This window comes from Phocoena phocoena, chromosome 1 (assembly GCF_963924675.1).
Source record: "Phocoena phocoena chromosome 1, mPhoPho1.1, whole genome shotgun sequence".
Lineage (NCBI taxonomy): Eukaryota > Metazoa > Chordata > Mammalia > Artiodactyla > Phocoenidae > Phocoena > Phocoena phocoena.
In genome coordinates, this window is record NC_089219.1 from 75,998,848 (window position 1) to 76,020,131 (window position 21,284).

At 35.7% G+C, this 21,284-nt stretch overlaps 1 protein-coding gene across 1 annotated transcript in view; it reads right to left on the bottom strand.

The window, feature by feature from the left end:
* Window positions 1-21,284, bottom strand: part of COL24A1 (collagen type XXIV alpha 1 chain) — a 368,100-nt gene that overhangs the window by 341,512 nt on the left and 5,304 nt on the right. The window contains exons 3-4 of the mRNA XM_065887776.1: window positions 17,961-18,014; window positions 15,172-15,225 (exon numbers count right to left, since the gene is read on the bottom strand). Coding sequence (XP_065743848.1) covers window positions 15,172-15,225; window positions 17,961-18,014 — 108 coding nt within the window. The remainder of the gene's footprint in view (window positions 1-15,171; window positions 15,226-17,960; window positions 18,015-21,284) is intronic.

The following is a 21,284-nucleotide window of genomic DNA, read 5'->3' on the forward strand; positions in this document are numbered from 1 at the left end:
TGGAAACTAATATAGCAAGTTACTTTGTTGATGGGAATGATCTAGGAAAAAAAGGGAGAAATTGAGCATAATTTGGGAGAAATGCATATTTCTCTTGAGTATGCCATAGGAGATGGGGATCCAGGGTCCAAGCAGAGACATTTCAGTAGGAACAATTAATCTGGTACAACAATTTCAAAGGTAGGATATATGGGTACAGATATTAGGTCACTAGCCTTGGTAATGGGGAAAAAAATGAGAGCTAATTCTCATCTGATTGCTTCTAGTTTCTCGGTGAAATAAAACGTTAGGCTTACAGTTCAAAGTTAGAGGTGGGGAATGGTATGGGAGGGATACTCCTGAAATAGCTCTCAAATTGACTGATGAAAGAAGAAAGACAAAAAGTCCTTCATGTTCCCCAGTAAGTCTTTTCATTTTACAAATTAGAAATGAGTCTTCATTGGCAGAGTCCTATATCCAAGCATCAAAAAAAAAAATGTTTAAGGAAAAGGTTATTTTCCAGTCTGACCTCTTCCCTTTCATAGCTATTACCACTTCTACCACTAATACAATTTTAGATCACTCGTTACAAAATTATGAGACCTGACAAATAGCTTTAGTGATATTTTAATATTTAAGAACTCAACTCTTCATCTAAATAAAAGATAATCTATTTAGAATTTATGAGAGATTAGAGCTTATCCCTTTATACAGAAAGAAGCAATAAGGTCCAGAAAAGTTAATTGAATTGGTTAAGACTGCCTAGAAAAGTACTGGTAAATCAGGTCAATTTTCTTTCTCATATCACAACATCTGTTAAATTAAGATCTTATTGATTTTTATATATTTTAATCTATTATAAAGCCTAACTAATTGATTTGAGGCAATATTTACAACAAATTTAAAAGGAACTTAAGAAATGATAACCCTTGAGAAATTTGAATATAATAAAACTTCTTTATGGCCAATGTTTTTACTTAGAATTCTCACACTAAAAACTCTTATTTTTCGGTCCTATCTGAATTTTCTATTATATACCAACTTCCTTAATATAATTATCTTTCAGCTTTCTTGACATCATCATCTGACATTTCATCTTCCACTTTAAAAAAATTGAAAGAGTGGGAGAAAGTAATCAATTAAGCAATAAAAATCAGATGTAAAGACAGACCTTTTTCTTATTCAGAAGCTTTATACATCTTGGCAACATAAGTAAAGAGATATATGTCACATCTCTTTTATTGCCACACAAATATGCTTGAGTTAATTGATTACGTCATATTCTAGAACCAGAAATTTAAGTCAGTATGAAGAAAATGCTTTTAACCTGGCCAGTTGTATACTGATCCTAGTATAAAATTCATGAGGAAGAGATTATTGAACATGCCAAGTTTGCCTGAAATGTCAAGGAAGTAGGGCATACTTTTCTGCATTTAAGGAAAATACTCCAAAATTTCTGTCATTTTCCCTCCTTTTTATGAGGGAAATCATATTTACTTATTTGTTATTTATTTATTCTATGATTCCTGACACGCTTTTAGCCACACTTGATTGGCTTTTCAAAAACTCCTTGGAATTAAAAATGTTTATAAATTAATCATAATTGACCTTCAATACTGACTTTTACTTACTCCTACACGACTTTTGTTGAAGGAGCTATATATCCTTTTGAGTATGAATAAGAAGAAAAGGAAGTTGCCTACATTTTATTACTCAAGGATTCCAAAAGTCCCACCTATCTTACTGATCTGCTATAGTCTAAAATCCTCATTATCAGAGTAGCTCTTTTAGACTGTTATGGATCTCCAGATGGCTCTCTGTATAAGGAGGGAAACTCCCTAAGGTATTAGACCCATTAAGATGTTCAAACAAATTTATCAGATTGGAGTCCACATAATATAATGGAAAGCGCATTGGGATTTAGAGTGAAAAGACTGAACAAGTCATTTAATCTCTCTGAACCTGAATTTCCTCCTCTGTAAGATGGGAATAATAATAATACCTACTTAGATTAGCTTGAAAGATTTAGGATCAAATCCCCTATAGATTACATAGATGTTAGTAGTTAGTATTAAAAATAACAGTACTAAATACAATCATTAAAATAAATTTTACAGTTATGGCCATCTTGAAAAGCAGAGAACACAACTCTTGAGTGAATTACTGACAGTGCAGCAAAATTTTAATGGAAAGAATTCGGAATTAAAAAATTCAGAGTATGAATGAGCTAAACTGGCAGAGTATCATAAAGGAAACACTAAATGACAATCTTGAGGCAGCACCACTTGAATATTCTTGGCTCTAATATTAGCAATAATTGCACAAGTCCATAATCTCAATTTTAAGCACTATACTCTCTAACCAATACTTCTTATCTTTTTAGCTCACTCTAAGCCTTTATAATTTTAACAATTATTTGACCCACTGGAACTGCTAATATGTGATCCCATCATGTTTTCACTCTTTCATCCCCCACGTGGTCTCACTTCCCATCCCTAGCCGGCCTAAATACCAGTGTCTTATATTCTAATCACTTCCTTGCATACATAAATGACACCATTGCCTGTTTCTCCCTCTGTCTTATAAGCTTACGTGGAAAATCTTAAATATAAACTCTCTACCTACTCTGACCCTATCCCTAGCAGCTGAATGTGATTAAGAGAAAACAATTAATGCTGACAAATCTCACTTGAAATTCATGACTTCTTACATTGATTTTGTTTTGCTTTGTCTTTTGGTGTGTCCAGTAATTGCCTCAGTCAATTGACTTTCCCATTTTCATAGACGATTATTTCATAACTTCCCTCTCTTTACTCTCAGCTGGTTATCCTGCTTTCATCTTTCACAAGCTCTCATAACCAAATCCACTACACCTCACCTTAACCTGTTCCAAAACACTCTGCCTTCATAACCAAACCCCCACATTGTCTCTCACCAGGACACTATTGGTGAACTGTCTTCCCTACATTATTTTACTTTTTACTTCTAAGATAACTGCCATCATCAAGTAAACACACTGTAATTTCTCCAATCTTCAAAAATAACTTTCCTTGAGCCCACATCTCCCTTCTCTGCTCCATTATACTGTTCCCTTTTAGAGAAAAACTCCTAGAAAGTTGTCTATGTTAACTAAAAGACTTCCTCTCCATCCATTCTCTCTTAGACCTACTCTACTCAGGCTTTTGTCCCTACCACTACCCTAACCTCATCGGTCATTCTTTCTCAGTCTCCTTTGCTAGTTCCTCTTCATCTTCCTAATACACTGAACTCTGAAGTACCCCAAGACTCAGTCCTCTGACACTTCTCTTCTTTGTCTACATTCATCCCTAGGTGACCTCATCAGTTCCATAGCTTTAAATTCCATATATACATTGATGACTCTGAAATGTATATTTTTAGCTATGATATCTTCCCTGAACTCCAGATTCATATATCCTTTTTATATCTCCACTTGGATGTTAAATAGTCCTCTCAAATTGAATACGATCAAAAAGGAACTCTTGGAAATTCTGGTTCAGATAGTGGCAGAGTAGCATATATGCAACTAATCCTCCTGAAGATTACAATTGTAAAGTCAGGACAAGATATGTAAAACAACTATTTGAATGCACAGGAGAACAATAAAAAACAGGGCTGGAGGGGATTCAACTCTTGAAAGAAGAAACCACACTTGGTTTAATACACACTTATACAGCCTTTCTCCTAAAGACACTTCCCAGTCTGCACAGAGTGGCTGGAATTCAAGCAGAAAAACATAAACCTTTTGGCTAATGGTATCAGAGGACAGAGTGTAGGAGTACCAAAATGACCGCAAACTGAGGGAGAAAATCCTAGAAAAAAAGAAAGTCAGCTTCCCCCAAAGCTTGAATATAGACTTTCTTTAATTCTTGGCTGATCCTGACACATGTTTTCATGAGATAGATCCTAAAGAACTCAGCAGAAATCAACTAAAAGGCTGAAAGAATTAACACATTTCAGCTGCTGGTCACTAAAGGAGAAAGTTTGGGGTTTGAGCCATATCATTTTAGAAGAACATGGTAAATAGTTCGATAAATACCTTTCCATTGAAATTGAGGGAGAGTTATACTTTAGAAGCAAATACTATATTCTTGGACTAATGGACTTGCACTAATACTATAAGTGAAACTGAAAGAGATCTGCCCTTTAAAAAAGTTTCCAAACCTTGATGTGGATGAACCTAGAGTCTGTCATACAGAGTGAAGTAAGTCAGAAAGAGAAAAACAAATATTGTATATTAACGCACACATATGGAATATAGAAAAATGGTGCAGATGAACCTATTTGCAGGGAAGGAAAAGAGATGCAGACATAAAGAACGGACTTGTGGACACAGGGGGCAGGAAGGGGAGGGTGGGACGAATTGAGAGAGTAGCATTGACCTATATACACTACCATGTGTAAAACAGATAGCTGGTGGGAAGCTGCTGTATAGCACAGGGAGCTCAGCTCAGTGCTCTCTGATGACCTAGAGGGGTGGGAGGGAGGCTCAAGAGGGAGGGGATATATGTATACATATAGCTGATTCACTCTGTTCTACAGGAGAAACTAACACAACATTGTAAAGCAATTATACTCCAATAAAAAAATAAAAGTTTCCAAACCTGTACAAGTTTAAGGTGATGAGCCAGTTATTTAAGCACCTACAAAACAAAAATCAAGTCTCCAAAGGATTAAAAAGAAAGGTAACAGCATCTAAAGATCCACATATCATCCACAACATGCAGTATGTAATCAAATTTTTCTAGACATGCAAAAGGGAAAATATGACTTGAGGTAAAGAAAAAAGGCAGTCAATACAAACAGACCATAAGAGGACCTAGAAGTTAGAATTAGCAGTTGAAATTTTTTTTTCTTTTTGCAGCACACAGGCCTCTCACTGTTGTGGCCTCTCCCGTTGCGGAGCACAGGCTCCGGACACGCAGGCTCAGCGGCCACGGTTCACGGGTCCAGCCGCTCCGCGGCATGTGGGATCTTCCCTGACCGGGGCACGAACCCATGTCCCCTGCATTGACAGGCGGACTCTCAACCACTGCGCCACCAGGGAAGCCCAGCAGTTGAAGATTTTATTAACTATTATAAATATGTTCAAGGGCTTAAAGGAAAAGATGATCATAATGAGTGAACAGACAAATATCAGCAGACAGATGAAAACTATATAAAAAGAGTCAACTAAAAACCTAGAACTGATAATACAGTATCTTTAATATAAAAATTTACTGGATGAGATTAACATCATATTGGAGAAGGCAGAAGTAAAGTTTAATGAAATTAAAGGCAGATCTATAGAAGTTATCTAATCTGAAGAAGAGAAAAAAAAATACATGGCAAAAATGAACAGAGATCTAGTGACCTGTGGGGCAATATTAATAGTATAACATACATGGAGTCCCAGAAGGAAAGGAGAGAAATAATGGGACAGAAAGATTATTTGAAGAAATAATGGCCAAAAATGTCCCAAATTTGTTTAAAAAAATTTTTTTATGGGTAAAAAGACATTCAGTGAAGCCCAAAGAAATATCTGAGGGAAACCACCCCTACAGACATCATAGTAAAGCTGCTAAAAGCCAGACAAAGAGAAAAACATTAAGACATCTGGTGAAAATTTTCACATTATATTGAGGGGAATAAAAATGTTGGCTAAATCCTCATCAAAAACAGTAAAGGCCAAAATGTGAGAACATCGGACATGTTTAAAGTGCTGGAAGAAAAACATTCTCAACCAAGATTTTTTTACTCTACAAAAATTTTTTTTACTATCCTTCAAAAAAGTGTAGACAAAATAAATTCCAGCTAAACAAAAAACAAGGGAAACCATCACCAGTAGAACTGTACTCAAAGAATTATTGAAGGAATTTCTGCTAGCTAAAGGGGAGTGGCACCAGATAGAAACTCAGATCTATAGGAAGGAATTAAGAGCTTTGGAAATGAAAATAAATGAGGAAATATGAATGACTCTCTTGTTTGTTTCTTCTTTTAATTTCCTTATAAGACTGATTACTTAATACAGAAATTATTGCATTGTACTGTTGGGTTTATAACGACATAGATGTAAAATAAATGACAACAGAACACAAAGGATGGGGGGATAGTAGGTAAATGTAATTGTAATGTTACAAGAGTCTTATATTTTACATGAAATATTACCATAATAACTCTAAGTAAACTACAATAAGTTAATAAGGTATACTGTAATCCCTAAAGCAACCACTAAAAATCAATCAGATACAGCTGAAATGCCAAGAGAAATTAAATAAAATACTAAAATATATTTGATTAACCCAAAAGAAGGTAGAAAAAGGGAATAAAGGAACAAAGAACACCTGGGATAAATGGAAAAGAAATGACAATGCAGAAGGCCAAGACCCAATCATACCAAAATTACACAAATGTAAATGAACTTAACATTCTAATTAAAAATCAGAGATTATCGAGCCAAGATAAATATAAAAAGACCCAACTATACAGTATCTATAAGAGATGCACTTTAAATATAGAAAGGTAAAGGAAAGGAAATATATATACCAGGCAGACAATAAGCATTAAAAAGTTGGTGTGGCTCTATTACTATCAAACTAGACTTCAACAAGAGGAGTATTACTAAAGATAAACAGAGATATTTGATAATGATAAAAAGGTCTGTCCATCAGGAAGACATAACAGTCCTTAAATATGCATGCATCACACAAGAGCTGCAAAATACATGAAGCAAACACTAACTAAACACTTCCTAAACACTAAAGAAATAAAATCCAAAATCAGAGTTGGATATTTCAACACACCTCTCTCAGTAATTAACAGAACAACTAGACAAGAGAAAACCTAGTAAGGACAGAGAAAATTTGACCACCATCATCAGCCACCATAATTGAACTGACATTTATGGAACACTATACAGAATCTTTTGAAGTTCACGTGAACTATTCATCAAGATAATCACATGCTGGGCCATAAAATGCCTCAATAAATTTTAAAAGATTAAACTCTTCCACTGTGTGCTTTCTGAACACAATGGAACTAAATTAGAAACCAGCAACAATAAGATTACTAGAAAAGCTTCTAACTGATGGACATTAAAAAAAACAACATACTTCTAAATAACCCATGAGTAATGAAGAAAGCATATATTTCAACTTGAATGATAATGAAAACACAACACATCAAATTTTGTGGGATGCAGTTAAATCAGTCCTTAGAGAGGAATTCATAGCTCTAAATGCTTATGTTAGTATAGAGCTAAAAATCAATGAAATATTATATGGTCCATAGAAAAACTTAACAAAGCCAAAAGTTGGCTCCTTTAAAACATTAATGGAGGGCTTCCCTAGTGGCGCAGGGGTTGAGAGTCCACCTGCTGATGCAGGGGACGCGGGTTCGTGCCCTAGTCCGGGAAGATCCCACATGCCGCAGAGAGGCTGGGCCCGTGAGCCATGGCCGCTGAGCCTGCGCGTCCAGAGCCTGTGCTCCGCAGCGGGAGAGGCCACAGCAGTGAGAGGCCCGCGTAAAGCAGGGAAAAAGGAAAAAAAAAAGAACATTAATGGAAATGAACTCTTGATTTCCTCCCAGGCAAAAACAAAACAAGTAAAAACCTGAAATCATGTTCCTACTCATTCCAGTAGATGGCAGCTCCCACAATACCAGCTGTTCCACTGCTTAAGCCTTAGATTACCTTTGACTCCTCTCTCACACCATATAAGTGACTCATCAGCAATTACATTAACTGTACCTCAAAATACATCTAGAGTTTGACCACTTTACACCATCTCCATTGTTAAGACTCTAGTCCATGCCATCCTCACCCATGGCATGAGCTTGGGTAGACCAGTGAAGAAGTCTCCAAACTGGTGCCCCTATTTCTACCCTTCCCCTACCCCAATCTATTCTCTGTGATAGCCGGAACCATCCTCCTACAACATAAATTGCATGGTATCATCTTTCTACTTAGAACTCTCCAATAAATATCTAACACAGAGTAAAATCCAAACCAAAATTCTTACCTACAAGATTCAACATAATCTGGCTCCTGCTATGTCTCTGATCTATCTCCTACCACTTAACTCATTCAGATATTCCTCAAAGACTGCCAAGCAGTCTCCTGCCTCAAGGCCTTTGGTCTTCCTGAGTTGTTTCTATTGTTTTCAACCTCTTCTTCATCAGGATTGCAAAAACGGTGATTTTTAACTCTAGCATTCTTTCTTCATTTACTAGCTTTTTCTGTAAAGAGAAACTTCCCTTTGTCAACTATTTGGTTGCACTAAGGTTCAATTCTGTAAGAAAAGCAAGGCAATTTCTTAAGAAAAAAATTATTCTTTCCCTTTACTTTTCTTCTATTTACCATTTTTCAAAATAATGTCACTGTGGTATAATAAAAATATACATTTGGTCTTTGTTCCTGGTTCCTAGCACAGAGCTCCTAAAACCCTTGGAATTTCCTGAGTCACAGGAGTGTCTTTTGTTATTCATAACAAGCCCTTTTCGACAACATCTGAGCTTATGCTAATGAGGTGACTGGAGAGAGGGAGCTAGAGAGCTTCAGGATGGGGATGAGTCACTGGAAAGGCTAACAAGTGATTGGAGCATAGGAATTTAGCCCCATTCCCTCCCCCACCTCCAGGGAGAGGAGGGGGTGGACATTTCTCCAAAGAAGATATACAGATTGCCAACAAACACATGAAAGAATGCTCAACATCATTAATCATTAGAGAAATGCAAATCAAAACTGCAATGAGATATCATCTCACACCAGTCAGAATAGCCATCATCAAAAAATCTAGAAACAATAAATGCTGGAGAGGGTGTGGAGAAAAGGGAACACTTTTGCGCTGCTGGTGGGAATGTGAATTGATACAGCCACTATGGAGAACAGTATGGAGGTTCCTTAAAAAACTACAAAGAGAACTACCATATGACCCAGCAATCCCACTACTGGGCATATACCCTGAGAAAACCATAATTCAAAAAGAGTCATGTACCAAAATGTTCATTGCAGCTCTATTTACAATAGCCAGGAGACGGAAACAACCTAAGTGTCCATCATCGGATGAATGGATAAAGCAGATGTAACACATATATACAATGGAATATTACTCAGCCATAAAAAGAAACGAAATTTAGTTATTTGTAGTGAGGTGGTTGGACCTAGAGTCTGTCATACAGAGTGAAGTAAGTCAGAAAGAGAAAACCTAATACCGTATGCTAACACATATATATGGAATCTAAGAAAAAAAAAAAGGTCATGAAGAACCTAGACACAGACCTACTAGAGAATGGACTTGAGGATATGGGGAGGGGGAGGGGTGAGCTGTGATGGGGTGAGAGAGTGGCATGGACATGTATACACTACCGAATGTAAAATAGATAGCTAGTGGGAGGCAGCCGCATAGCACAGGGAGATCAGCTGGGTGCTTTGTGACCACCTAGAGGGGTGGGATGGGGAGGGTGGGAGGGAGGGAGATGCACGAGGGAAGAGATATGGGAACATATGTGTATGTATAACTGATTCACTTTGTTATAAAGCAGAATCTAACACACCATTGTAAAGAAATTATACTCCAATAAAGATGTAAAAACAAACAAACAAAAAAAACCTCTTGAACAAAGACATTCCAAGAGCTTCCAGTAGGTGAACACACTGATGTGCTGGGAAGATGACACACCTGGGGAGGGCATGGAAGCTCCAGGTTCCCACCCTCCACATTTTGCCCTATGCATCTCTACCATTTAGCTACTTGAGTTGTATTTTTTTTAATAATAAATTGGTAAACCTAATCAAAGTGTTTTCCTGAGTTCTGTGAGCTGTTCTAGCAAAAAATCAAACCTGGGAGAGAGGAAGAGATTATGGGAATCCCTGAACATGTAAGTCAGCCAGGCAGAAGTGTGAGTAGCCTGGGCAACACATCTGTTGCTGGCATCTCAAGTGTGGCGAGTCTTGTGGGACTGAGCCCTTAAATCTGTGGAGTCTGACACTAAATTGGGGTAGTGTCAGAACTGAATTGTTGAATATTCAATTGGTGTCAGAGAATTTGACAATCTCATAGATGTAATTCCCCAGCATCCTCTAAAGGTGACCAATGAGGGTTTGTCTGTTTTTAACTACATTATAACTCATGGATTTAGAGATATTTGTTATGATTCAATCCACTACAGTTATTATCCTTAATGATGCTCAAATTATACCAATCTTTGGCTAGTGGAAGCCTTTTTAAATTGGCTCCTGAATCCTTCTAACATGAATCCAACAGATTTTGATAACTAGAAGGAAAAAATTTTAATATATTTGTCATATTTGTCTGGCCCTTTACAAAAAGGTCCCTACACTGCGTAGACTAATAGGAGCATCTCAGTCTTCACCATTTTATCATACTTTACATTTTCAGAATGTTGGACTGAAAATTTTTCATAGCAATCTGACTCAGTAAAAAATTCTTAGAATGGGTCAGCATCTATACTCAACACATTTATTTAATTCACACACAAGGAAAATGGGACTTTCAGTTTAGAGAAATAATGATGGAGACACGGTAGCAGAGGGTCAAAACCAGGAATAAAACAGCACAAAGATATATTCCTTGGAAATTCAATATTTAACATTATTGATAACATCTCATTTAATGTTACTAATGGGACATTGTTATTGCAGCTTATTAAGGTTAGATGTTTTCATTTAACTGGATTAAATTTGATGGAGCTATTGAACCTGACTAAAGTAATATAAGCTATGAATGTCCATGGGAAGGTTTTAAGCTGCCTTTAAGAAGCACTTTTGGGAAACGAGCTATCTGGACGCAAATAGTTTGCCTGGACTAGAATTATAAGTGTAGGCTAGGGTAGGCCAAAGATCTAGATTCTGCATTTGGACTCATGTCCAAAGATCTACTGCATAATTGATCATGTGTTAACTAATAGTAATAAAAAATGTCCAGTACCCTGCGAATAAAGTTCATATTAAATAAGTAAATATGATGAACTGTGGACCCAGAAGGCATTTGGTGGCAAAGAAAAAAGTCATTCTTTCTAGCAAATAGAGAAACAGAATTCACTTCCTTGTGTTGTTGGTTTTTTTTTATGAAGACAATATTTCTACCCTTAGTCTACTGATTTCAGCTAATGATTTCAGCTAAAGAACTCAATAGTCTTTGTTTTAAATCAATTAGTCTTAATAATGCTGAAAAAATGCTATATTACCAAAAAAAAAAAAAAATGCTATATTACCCACTAAATTTTTGTGTGGCATTTTATTCTTCTACTATTTAACAATTTAACAACACAGTTCTGAGAGGCTAGAGTTCAGTTTCACTCTTTATGGACTTTATATGTTATTATCAGTATCCAAAGGATAAGCTGGAACCTTGGAATGGACATATTTTGTTACTATTACTAAATGAATTCAGAAAGTCTTTAATTACATTAGGTTATTACCCTACCCAAACCCTTCCTCTTTAAGATGCTGTTTCATAAATGAACTCCTTACTATGTTAGTAGAGACAAATTGGTGTAAGGGAAAGAGTAAAACAGATCTAATTCTGATGCCAGTTACAGCTGTGTTACCTTGGTTAAGTACTTACCTCTCTGAATATGTTTTCTTCTGTGGAAAGTAGAAGGTAATAAAGCCTGCTCTGAACAGTACTCTTAACTGAAGTGGAACTGAATGAGATGGCATACATAAAATAATTATATGCTTAATAACTGCTAGTTCTCATTCCCTTATGATGCCAGTGCCTTGTTTCTAATGTTAAGTCTGCTTATTGTTTCAGTTTAACATTTATTGAGTGCCCAACACATGCTGGGCACTGGGCTGGACACAAAGGCAAAGATGAGTAAGATCTGGCCACTGCATTCAAGTAACTCAGAATCTACTAAGGAAGACGAACAGATGTGTGAAAACTCATTTTGCTCGAACAGAGCTGAGAACTACCAAAGATCAGTTTACACTTTTTGTCCTTTATGATAAATACAAACTTAATTGTAAAAGTATAACAGAAAATAAATTAATTTTTGCATCAATCAAGAGTATGTTAGCAAAATAAGCTTTATTCTTATAAACTTTTAAATAGTCTTATAAATAGAACATATTTCTTTACTATATTAAGGTCTTTTCATTCATAAAAGCCACAAGACTTTTTTTTTTTTTTACTTAACAAATAATAAATGTGATACTTTCAGTAAAAGTTTCATTGCTAAATAGCCTAGTTACCTTATAAGTAGCTCCTCCAGAAAAGGGCAATAATGTTTTCTTAAGTGTCAACTACACACAAGTATTCTACCAGGTGCTTTACGTGCTTCATGCCATTAACTTATATAAGGTATATCTTTTGGTTCTGAGACAGGCTGGGACCTGGGACTCTTTGCCTCAGTGCTGCAATGCCTGCACCTGGACAAACCTCTCCTCAAGCAACAAAACACAAAGACACTATCAGGGACTAAAAATAACTGTGTGCATGTGCAGTTGGGACAAATTATGGATAAAAGATACAAAAAGACCAAAAGAAACCCCAACTGCCACTTTTGAAGAGCTGGGAGCAAACTCCAGGTACTGCTCATGTCCCCTGAACTCAACACAACCAAAGGGGTGGGCAAAACACCAAAGCCACCCCTCTGGCCCGACCCTTGGACACACCCCTACCCTCACCCCATATAAGGAACTAGCAATTTCTATTGATTAGGGAAGGCCAAGAACCCTGGTATCAGTTCTAACAATTTTTATAAAGCACATTAATCCAAATATGACTGTATAAAGGTTCCATAATGCATCGTATTTTCCATTTCAGTTAAACCTTTCTAAACTTGCAATTGCCTTAATTTGGTCTTTTCATAGGTTCAGGTAACCCCTTTTGAAATGGACAGATCATTTCTTGTCCAAGCGACAAGATGAATCTTTATACAATTTCCTTAGAGGCCAATAATTCTATGTTATTCTTGCTAAACAATAACTGAAAAGAGAAAAATGCTGAAAATGTCTTTATACTCTAAAATCCCTTAATCTAAAAGGGATATTTGTTCTCTGAAGAAAAATAAATCCTGTGATTACATGTCAAAATTTATTGTTGAGAGAATGAAATTTGCATTTTTATTGCACTGTCTTGAATAAATACTATAAGAGGATTATAAAGTACAAGCCTTGAATGTTCTATTAATCCTGATTACTTTAAAGTGCATATTAAATATCTAGGAAAATTGGTTTCACAAACCACATGCTACAAGCTTTACTTGATTCATTTAAGACACAGTGGTGATTTTTAACACCTGTCACAATCTAACGTCCTCCACAAATATGTGCAGTTAAAACAAATCATAGTCAGTCTTGGCTATTTTGAACATGGCTATCAAATTATCAAATTAAATATGAATTAAAGGCTAATATTCAGGTCTATACAACTAAGTTCCCAAGAGGTTCAGTTAGTTGCTTGCAAATTAAAAGTGGAGGTTTTAAAATCCCTGATATATGGGTTCATAAAAATATGTTATTGGTAAATAGTTATAGTCAAAATTATACTCACACTACTAAATATAATATTAAAGAGAAATCTTGAGATTAAGATTTCATCTCTCCTAGTTCATTTTACCAAAGACACATATTCATACCAGTCAACACTGAAAAAATATCCTGTTTTTAATCTTTGGACAATGAAAATTTTTTGTTACAAAGTTCATCATTTTCTCCTGAATAAGTACACACATTTTTAAGAAGTCAATTAAATCAAAGGCTTTCCACTATCTCTACCTTCATCTCTCCTCACCCTATTCTCTATCTTTTTTGTTTCAAGTATCTGTTTGCTACTGGCTAAGGTAGCGGAAGGGGGAGGACAACACAAACCATGTGGAACCCCCCCTCCCCCATTCTGTCTTCCTTCTTGTTGTGGAGATCAGGGTGTTAGCAGGACGGCAAGCCCCCTAGAACTTCAGCTCTGTGGAAAAACACGAGCTGGGTCTTTACAACTACATTAGCCTTTCACTAAATATCCTGAAAGTCCCCCAAAAAGCGTGAAGGCTAGGGAATCACAAATTTAAGAACAAACTTCTAATTTCTTTAGAAGGCATTTGTCATTTTTCTCACTGTTACACATCCAGACTTTAGTTAAGTCTTTTTTCTCTCTGAGATACTTTATTAAACTCAAAAAATTGCTGACAGTGATGAGAAACTTTGGAAAATTTAGATTTAAAATATCTGTTATCATTAGTACGTATTAATAATAATGATACTACTTATGACATGTTAACACTGTTAAGGGCTTTACTCACAATTTATTTAGCCTTCACTCCAGCCCTCTGAGGACATACTATGATTTTTCCTATTTTGGAGAAGAAGAAAGCGAAGCTTAAAGCCGCTAAGCAAGTAAATTTCTTCTATCATACAAATCAAGAGGGCTAAAACCTGAACCCCAATCAGTTAAGACTCCAAAACCTGTGTTCTTAAGCGCTATCCTATCTTAACCTATATCTATATGGTAACGTCTATATGGTTACTTTTGAGTGAGATAATTAATAAGCAGAGTGGTTATTAATGACCCTAAAATATTCATGATGTTACTGGAAACCAAAACCCTAATGCTTAACGCATATATATAAATTTAATTATCTTTCCAATTCCATATCTGCACTCAAGGTAACCAGCCTGGTATATATTCGTCCATCCATTTTTACTATACTCATACTACTATCTATCACACTATTATCTACCATGCTACCACTACACAACAATGTATGCTCATATATATATATATATACAGGCTTTCAGGTTAGCTGTTCTCATAAAAATATGAGTATCCTATAAGCATTATCTTCACAGATCTTTTTCAGGTAAAAATATTAGGTAAGTGTGGAACAGGGAAATAAATGATATTTTATTTCCTCAGTACTTATCTATACATTAAAATAGCCTTGATTTAAGGTAAATTACTCAAATCACAATCTGTATATTTCAGGGGTTTCCATATATTGCCATCATATTTTGACAATAAAGACTTTGGAATACCAAAGCAGGGCTGTGCTTGCCTTTACCACTAGCTATATATAAATCCAAGTGTGGCGGGCTCTCAGAGGAGCCTGGCTCTCTGCCAGGCTAAGACCATCTTGCTGAAGAATCATGCTCTGGAAATGACAGAGATCCTCGATATCGCAAGGTTGGCTTTTAAAAGTTAAAGATCTTCTTTACGATACTCACTAATAATCACTCACCTTTGGACCTGGTAATCCAGGTAACCCAGGATTTCCATGCGGCCCTGGTATGCCCTGCAAATAGTGGGGAAAAAAAAAAAAAAAAAAAAAAAAAGATCATTCTTATCACAGATCTAGATACAAATAACAGACAGTGGTTATTATAACATTCAAATAAATATTATGTAATTCATTAAAATGGATATATTATTTTACAAAGTTCTTTATCTCTTCTGAGATCTTGGATATTTCAGTCTTGGAGAAGACTAATTATAGAGCAGAACTGTGGTTTCTGTTTTTGCTTCAAAACACTGTCCTTGAGGTGTTTACGTCCCTTATTTACCACCCCTATCTCCAGCCACATTGCTTAGTGCTACTTCTAAAAGTTGTGCAGAGTAAGAAGCCTAAAAATAACAAAGTGCAATTGTTTAGTTACTCTCCTCTCAACATATGGTAACCCTTTCTGCACTTGGGTTTTTGTTTATGCTATCATGCATACCTTAAAGACTTACCTCATTTAACCTTGCCCCCCTACACCTGCCCAAATCACGTTCAAGCATCAACTGAGATACCACCTCATTTTTAAAATCCTGGCTACACCAGCATGAAGGGATTTCTCTTTCTTACTCATTTCCACAGAAATTGGGGCATGTAAAATTTATTTGCAATTAGTTGTATATTGCCTTGGGATATTTCTGTCATTTAAATATTTTATTGCTATTTTAACTTCCTTATGACATATGTTTAGTTTCAGAATTAAAAATTCTTTGAAAAGAGTCTGTTTTTCGCAGGCTCAGCAGCCATGGGTCACGGGCCCAGCCGCTCCGTGGCATGTGGGATCTTCGCAGACCAGGGCACGAACCCATGTCCCCTGCATCGGCAGACGGACTCTCAACCACTGTGCCACCAGGGAAGCCCAAGAGTCTGTTTTTAATATTACCAGTGTAGTACTTAGCACATAGCAACCTCTCAATGAATATTTGTCAATTTGGAGAGTTCCCTGGTGGTTCAGTGGTTAGGACTAGGTGCTTTCACTGCCCTATCCTGGGTTCAATCTCTGGTCAGGGAATAAAGATCCCAAAAGCCACACAGGGAGGCCAAAAAAGAAAAAGGAATATTTGTCAATTTGAATTCAATAACTGCTTCTATTTACTAAATACCTACTATTGTGCAAGTAACTGTGCTAATGCTTTACTTCTTAATTACTAATCCTTATAACAATCCTGCAAGGTGGTTATTTACTCCCATTTATAAATGGGGAACCTTAGGTTCACACAACCAGCAAGTAGAAGACTAAGATTCATCTCCAGAAGGTCTTCCAGGTTTCCAGGCCTCCTATACTCATTTGGACTTAGTACCACACCCCTGCGCTCTTCAGCTACACCTCCATCTTGACACATAAATAGTTATTAATTATCTATTTATCTGTCTTTTCACTTCTGAACTAATAGAGCATTATGTTTCAGAAAGGAGAGGGGTGCTGGCAACGCAAACACTGAAGGTATATCTAGCAAGATGAAAACTAAGGGCAAAAATTAGATTTCATGACATCTCATTCATGTAGTCTTCAAAAACAAATTTCAATAAAGCAGATGGAAAAATTTATAAGGATTAACAAATGAGTTTTTGATGTAGATGTGGGTGCAATGGGTATAAAGGGTTATTTCACAAAGCTCAGTAGTGCAAGAGTGAGCAAGGACAATAACTTTAGGAAAAATTAGCATCAATGAAAGTTTGGGATTTTTAAAAAAGATGACTTGCTGGTTGTTGCCAAATAAGATAGAATCTAAGGAGAGAAAAAGGTCATGCTGTGGGAGAAGAACAGCCTTAATGGTGGAGAGGGAATGCAATTAGTGTAAAGGTGAACTCAGTCCCTCAGGGAAGTAGGATCCAGGGCCTCCTGACAGAAAAGTAGGAGGACAGAAATGGTCTGCTGGCTGGAAGAGAGGGGGCAAGTTTAGAAGACACTCTGGGAGGAATGTGGTAGGCCATCAAGTATAAAGAAAGAAATGTCAAACAGCTACAACGGAGTGAGTAATCATCTTCAGCCTCATATGGACAAGATCTTGATGTGAATAGGACCATTTAAAGTAACATTTTAGGGTGATTTTTCATTATATTGTTTATATGATAAATAAAAATCAGTAAAGAAAGTGGATCATTTATGGCATTTGCATTTGTCTTTATAACACACAATCACAATTCTTTTTCTAGCTCTTTGAAGAATTTCTGCTAGTAGAAGTCCATTCTTTTTTTTTTTTTTTTTTTTTGAGGTTGGAAAGAAACTAATTCTAACACAGCAATAAATCTTTTGTTGGACCTGTGTAATGTGAGAAACTACTGCTTATCCTTAAGGCAGCTTTTTTTCCTCAGGACAATTACTTTTTTACTTTATAGCTCCAATATTTTCCATTATATAATCCAGGAATGTACTATTTTAAGGCCGCCCACTCTTTTTCATTTCCCAAAGTAAATGAACCCCACCTTGGACTATCAACTGCAGATGAGATCACTTTATAACTAAGAATAATGTTACAAATAGCACTCAAACAGTCACTAATCTACAAATTTGATTATCTTTCTTGAGCGTGCTCACAGAGAATGCTTTGGGGCTGGGTGTTCATACTCGAATAAACAGCTGGCACGTATTCCCAGGTTTCTCTTGAATTGGCAAAGGTGGGGCTAATTTCCTACCTTTGCCAATCCAGGGCAGATTTCCAAGGGAAGTACGTACTGTACAATACTAGGAAAAAACATACTGGACAGCTACAGTTCTAACAGCAAGTGAGAAACGGAGGCCATCTACTTACCCGTGGACCTCTCTTTCCTGATGGACCTGGGATACCTGCTGGGCCAGAAGGACCCTTGGAAAACAAATGCTGAGATATTAGGCATGATAACAGATGCATCCTCTCTCACAAGTCTTGCTAAGAGTCTCAGTCCAGGGGTCCTTTTCCATCCCTAGTTACCAGTTGATGATTTTCAAACAACATGAAACCCCTCACCCTAATCAGCAGGGGTGAGAGCTGAAACTCAAGACGTCCTCTTTTATCTGGCTAGATATGGCAGCAGGAAGTCTATGACTTACGGTTATGGCCACTGTATCTGGTTTTCACAGGGACCATAACTAGTAGTTTTGTGGGTAGTTTTTTACCTAAATTTACTTTTACTACTGAAGGAGGAATTCAGTTTAGGGTTTAGAGACCAACAACTACAGGTTTTTTCAAATACATTTCAACAGAAGACTTGCCTTGAAAAATTAAAGCATTAACCATTTTATGTTCTTTTAAAAGGCTTATACCAAGGATCTGTGTAATGTGTTAAACTGTTACAATGAGATCCTTCTAGTATATTCAGTAATAAATCTGCCTTACACAAAATGCAGCATACCAGGAGGTTACTAATAAGAGTTAAATGGTTTGTAAAAACAAAATATGAAAGCAAAAACAGGTCAATTTTTAAAGTATTCTGAGTTCTTTAAATGTCACTTATTAAATATATCAAATAAGAAATAGGAAATACTACTTTGTTTCCTCATATTATGCCTTATGTCGTCTTTTTTTGCTTTAACAATCAACTGTAGAAGAATAAGTGTTCATTTGGGATACGGTTAATACATATTCATTCATTCATCTGTCCATTAATTTCATTGTTACTGTGCACTCTGCTGCCATGGCATTATTCTTGATGTCTACAGAGCATACGCACATTCCATTTTACAAACATTCATTCATTACTGCAGTAAAAATACTACAAGTTTTGAAATGAGACATATCAAGGTTAAGATATTAGCCCTACCATTAACAAGTAGCATGGTCTACTGATCCTCATTTTTATGTAACATTTTTATCTTTGAAACTTTCTCCTTTATTAATGCTACAGTCATTTTGCAGTTTTCTAATGCTCTTTATATTTCAAACTGTCCATTTTCCTTTTTTTTCCTTCTCCTACTCCTTAATAAAAACCTTTCATGTATTCTCTAATATTAAGAGAAAAGGAATATTCCTATTCAACCACAGAAGAGTAATATTTCTGTTCTCCCTCCTGAGCCATTCAAATATTCTGCATCATTATTATATCACTAGCTTCCATCAAAAACTGACTTTCACTTATTTTCAAAAAAAATTAAAATTCTTTTCAAATTATTTCTGGTTCTGCTGTTATCATCAGAACTTACCAGCTGATGATTTGAAGTCCCCCAAAATAAGAACTAAAAATTAAAACTAAATGCAAAATTAAAACAAAATATCTAGTTTGGTTTATTGCCCTGTCACGCTACTTTGTGACATAAGAAAACACTACTACATTCACACTGAAAAAGAAGTTAATATTACAGTTAATGTTAGATACTAAGGAGAAAAGACTATATTTTATGTTGTGACTGAAATATTTGAATTGTTTAATAAGCAATAAATAAAACTCAATTTTAACTTGTCTTCACAATTTTGCATTTCCGTATCTTTGAGAACAGGTTATTAATAGGCATTTTCTAGAAACCAGAGAAGTAATTTTATATGACTTTTTTATGAATTATTTTCTATAAATAAAGTACTAAAAAAGGCACTTTAACTTTCAGGTTATTGGTTATTAAGAGAAAGTATAATTCAATTAAAAGAGCAATGGTATGGCAATCATCCAATCTAGATTCAAACCATGCTTCAATCATTTACTTGCTGAATGACCCTAGACAAGTCAATTACTCTATCTAAGCCTTAGTTTCCTCATCTTTATAATACTGATGAAAAAAATTTATTTTTCAGTGTTATTGTAAGCATTAAATATATTGTACTATATAAAATACCTGTAACTATGTCTGATATACAGTACTTAACCAATAAACTATAGAGCAATTTTTTAAAAGGTATGGCTGGGGCACAGGCAGTATTCAATTAATGTTAGTTATAATACTATTATTACTAGGGTAATATATATACTAAGGCAAATGTATTCAGTCCTTCTAAGAGATAGTAATATCTGGTCAATTAATCTTGGAAGTCCTACATCTAAAGTTCCCTCTATAATTCATTCACTCATTCATTCATTCACTCACTCAATAAACATTAGTAAACATCAAACCCTCCTGGAGGTGGCAGTGAGATTAAAAAAAACACCCATTAATAAATAAACACATAATATACATTATATTTAGTGATATGAAGAAAAGAACAAGCAACCGAGAGAGATCAACAGTGTACATAATTTATATTGTGGTATCAGAGAAGGCTTCTCTGAGGAAGTGCTAAGTTCTATCTAAAAAATGAAGAGGAGTAACGAAAGAGGAGAAAATAAAATTCCAGAAAATAGGAATAAAATGAATTAGGGCATGAGTAAAATAAAACAAAACAAAGAAAAATTACAGTCTTATCAAGGAGATAAAAGAAACCCAACGGTGCGATTAAGCAAAAGTGGAACAAAATGAGGTTGCAGAGGAAAGCAGGGGCCAAATGATATATGACTGCATGGGTCATGATAAAGAGTTTTTAGTTTATTCTAACTGCTTTTCTCTTCAGTCACTGAAGAGTTTAAGCAGATAAATGACATGATCTAATTTATATTTTAAATCGATCACTAGAGAATTTATATAAAAGATAGCATAATGAGAACCCTCCTTCCCTCAAAACCACTGAAAACAACAAAAAACACCAAAAGAAGAAAACATCTCTGATAAAACAAGGAAAAGACCAAAACCACAAACCAAAAATATGAAAATTCTCTTCCAAATATTGAGACAGTTTGGAGTAAGGAAAGATGCTGAGAGATGATCAAAAACAAAAAACAAACAAAAAACCTCTTCAGACGTCAAAGTTTGGACAGGCTACAGATATCTAAAAGTATATCAGTCCAGAAAGTTCATACCAACAATCCTTTAATAACAATAGTAAAGTTTAAGGAAATGGGAAAGCCACAGGACATATAATTCATGACCCTGTAAAGACCCAGTTCAAACAACCAGGAGTAAGGAAAGTAGAGCTGAAGAGGAAGAACCCATTTTCATGATCTGCAACAAATCTCCTAACTTCAGGAGATTTCTGGTTGTGAGAGGGGGTAGAAGACAAGAGTATAAATCATCATATCACTTCTCAGAGCAATATAGAGGGCTTCATATACATGAAAATGAGAGGAGATATGTTTCT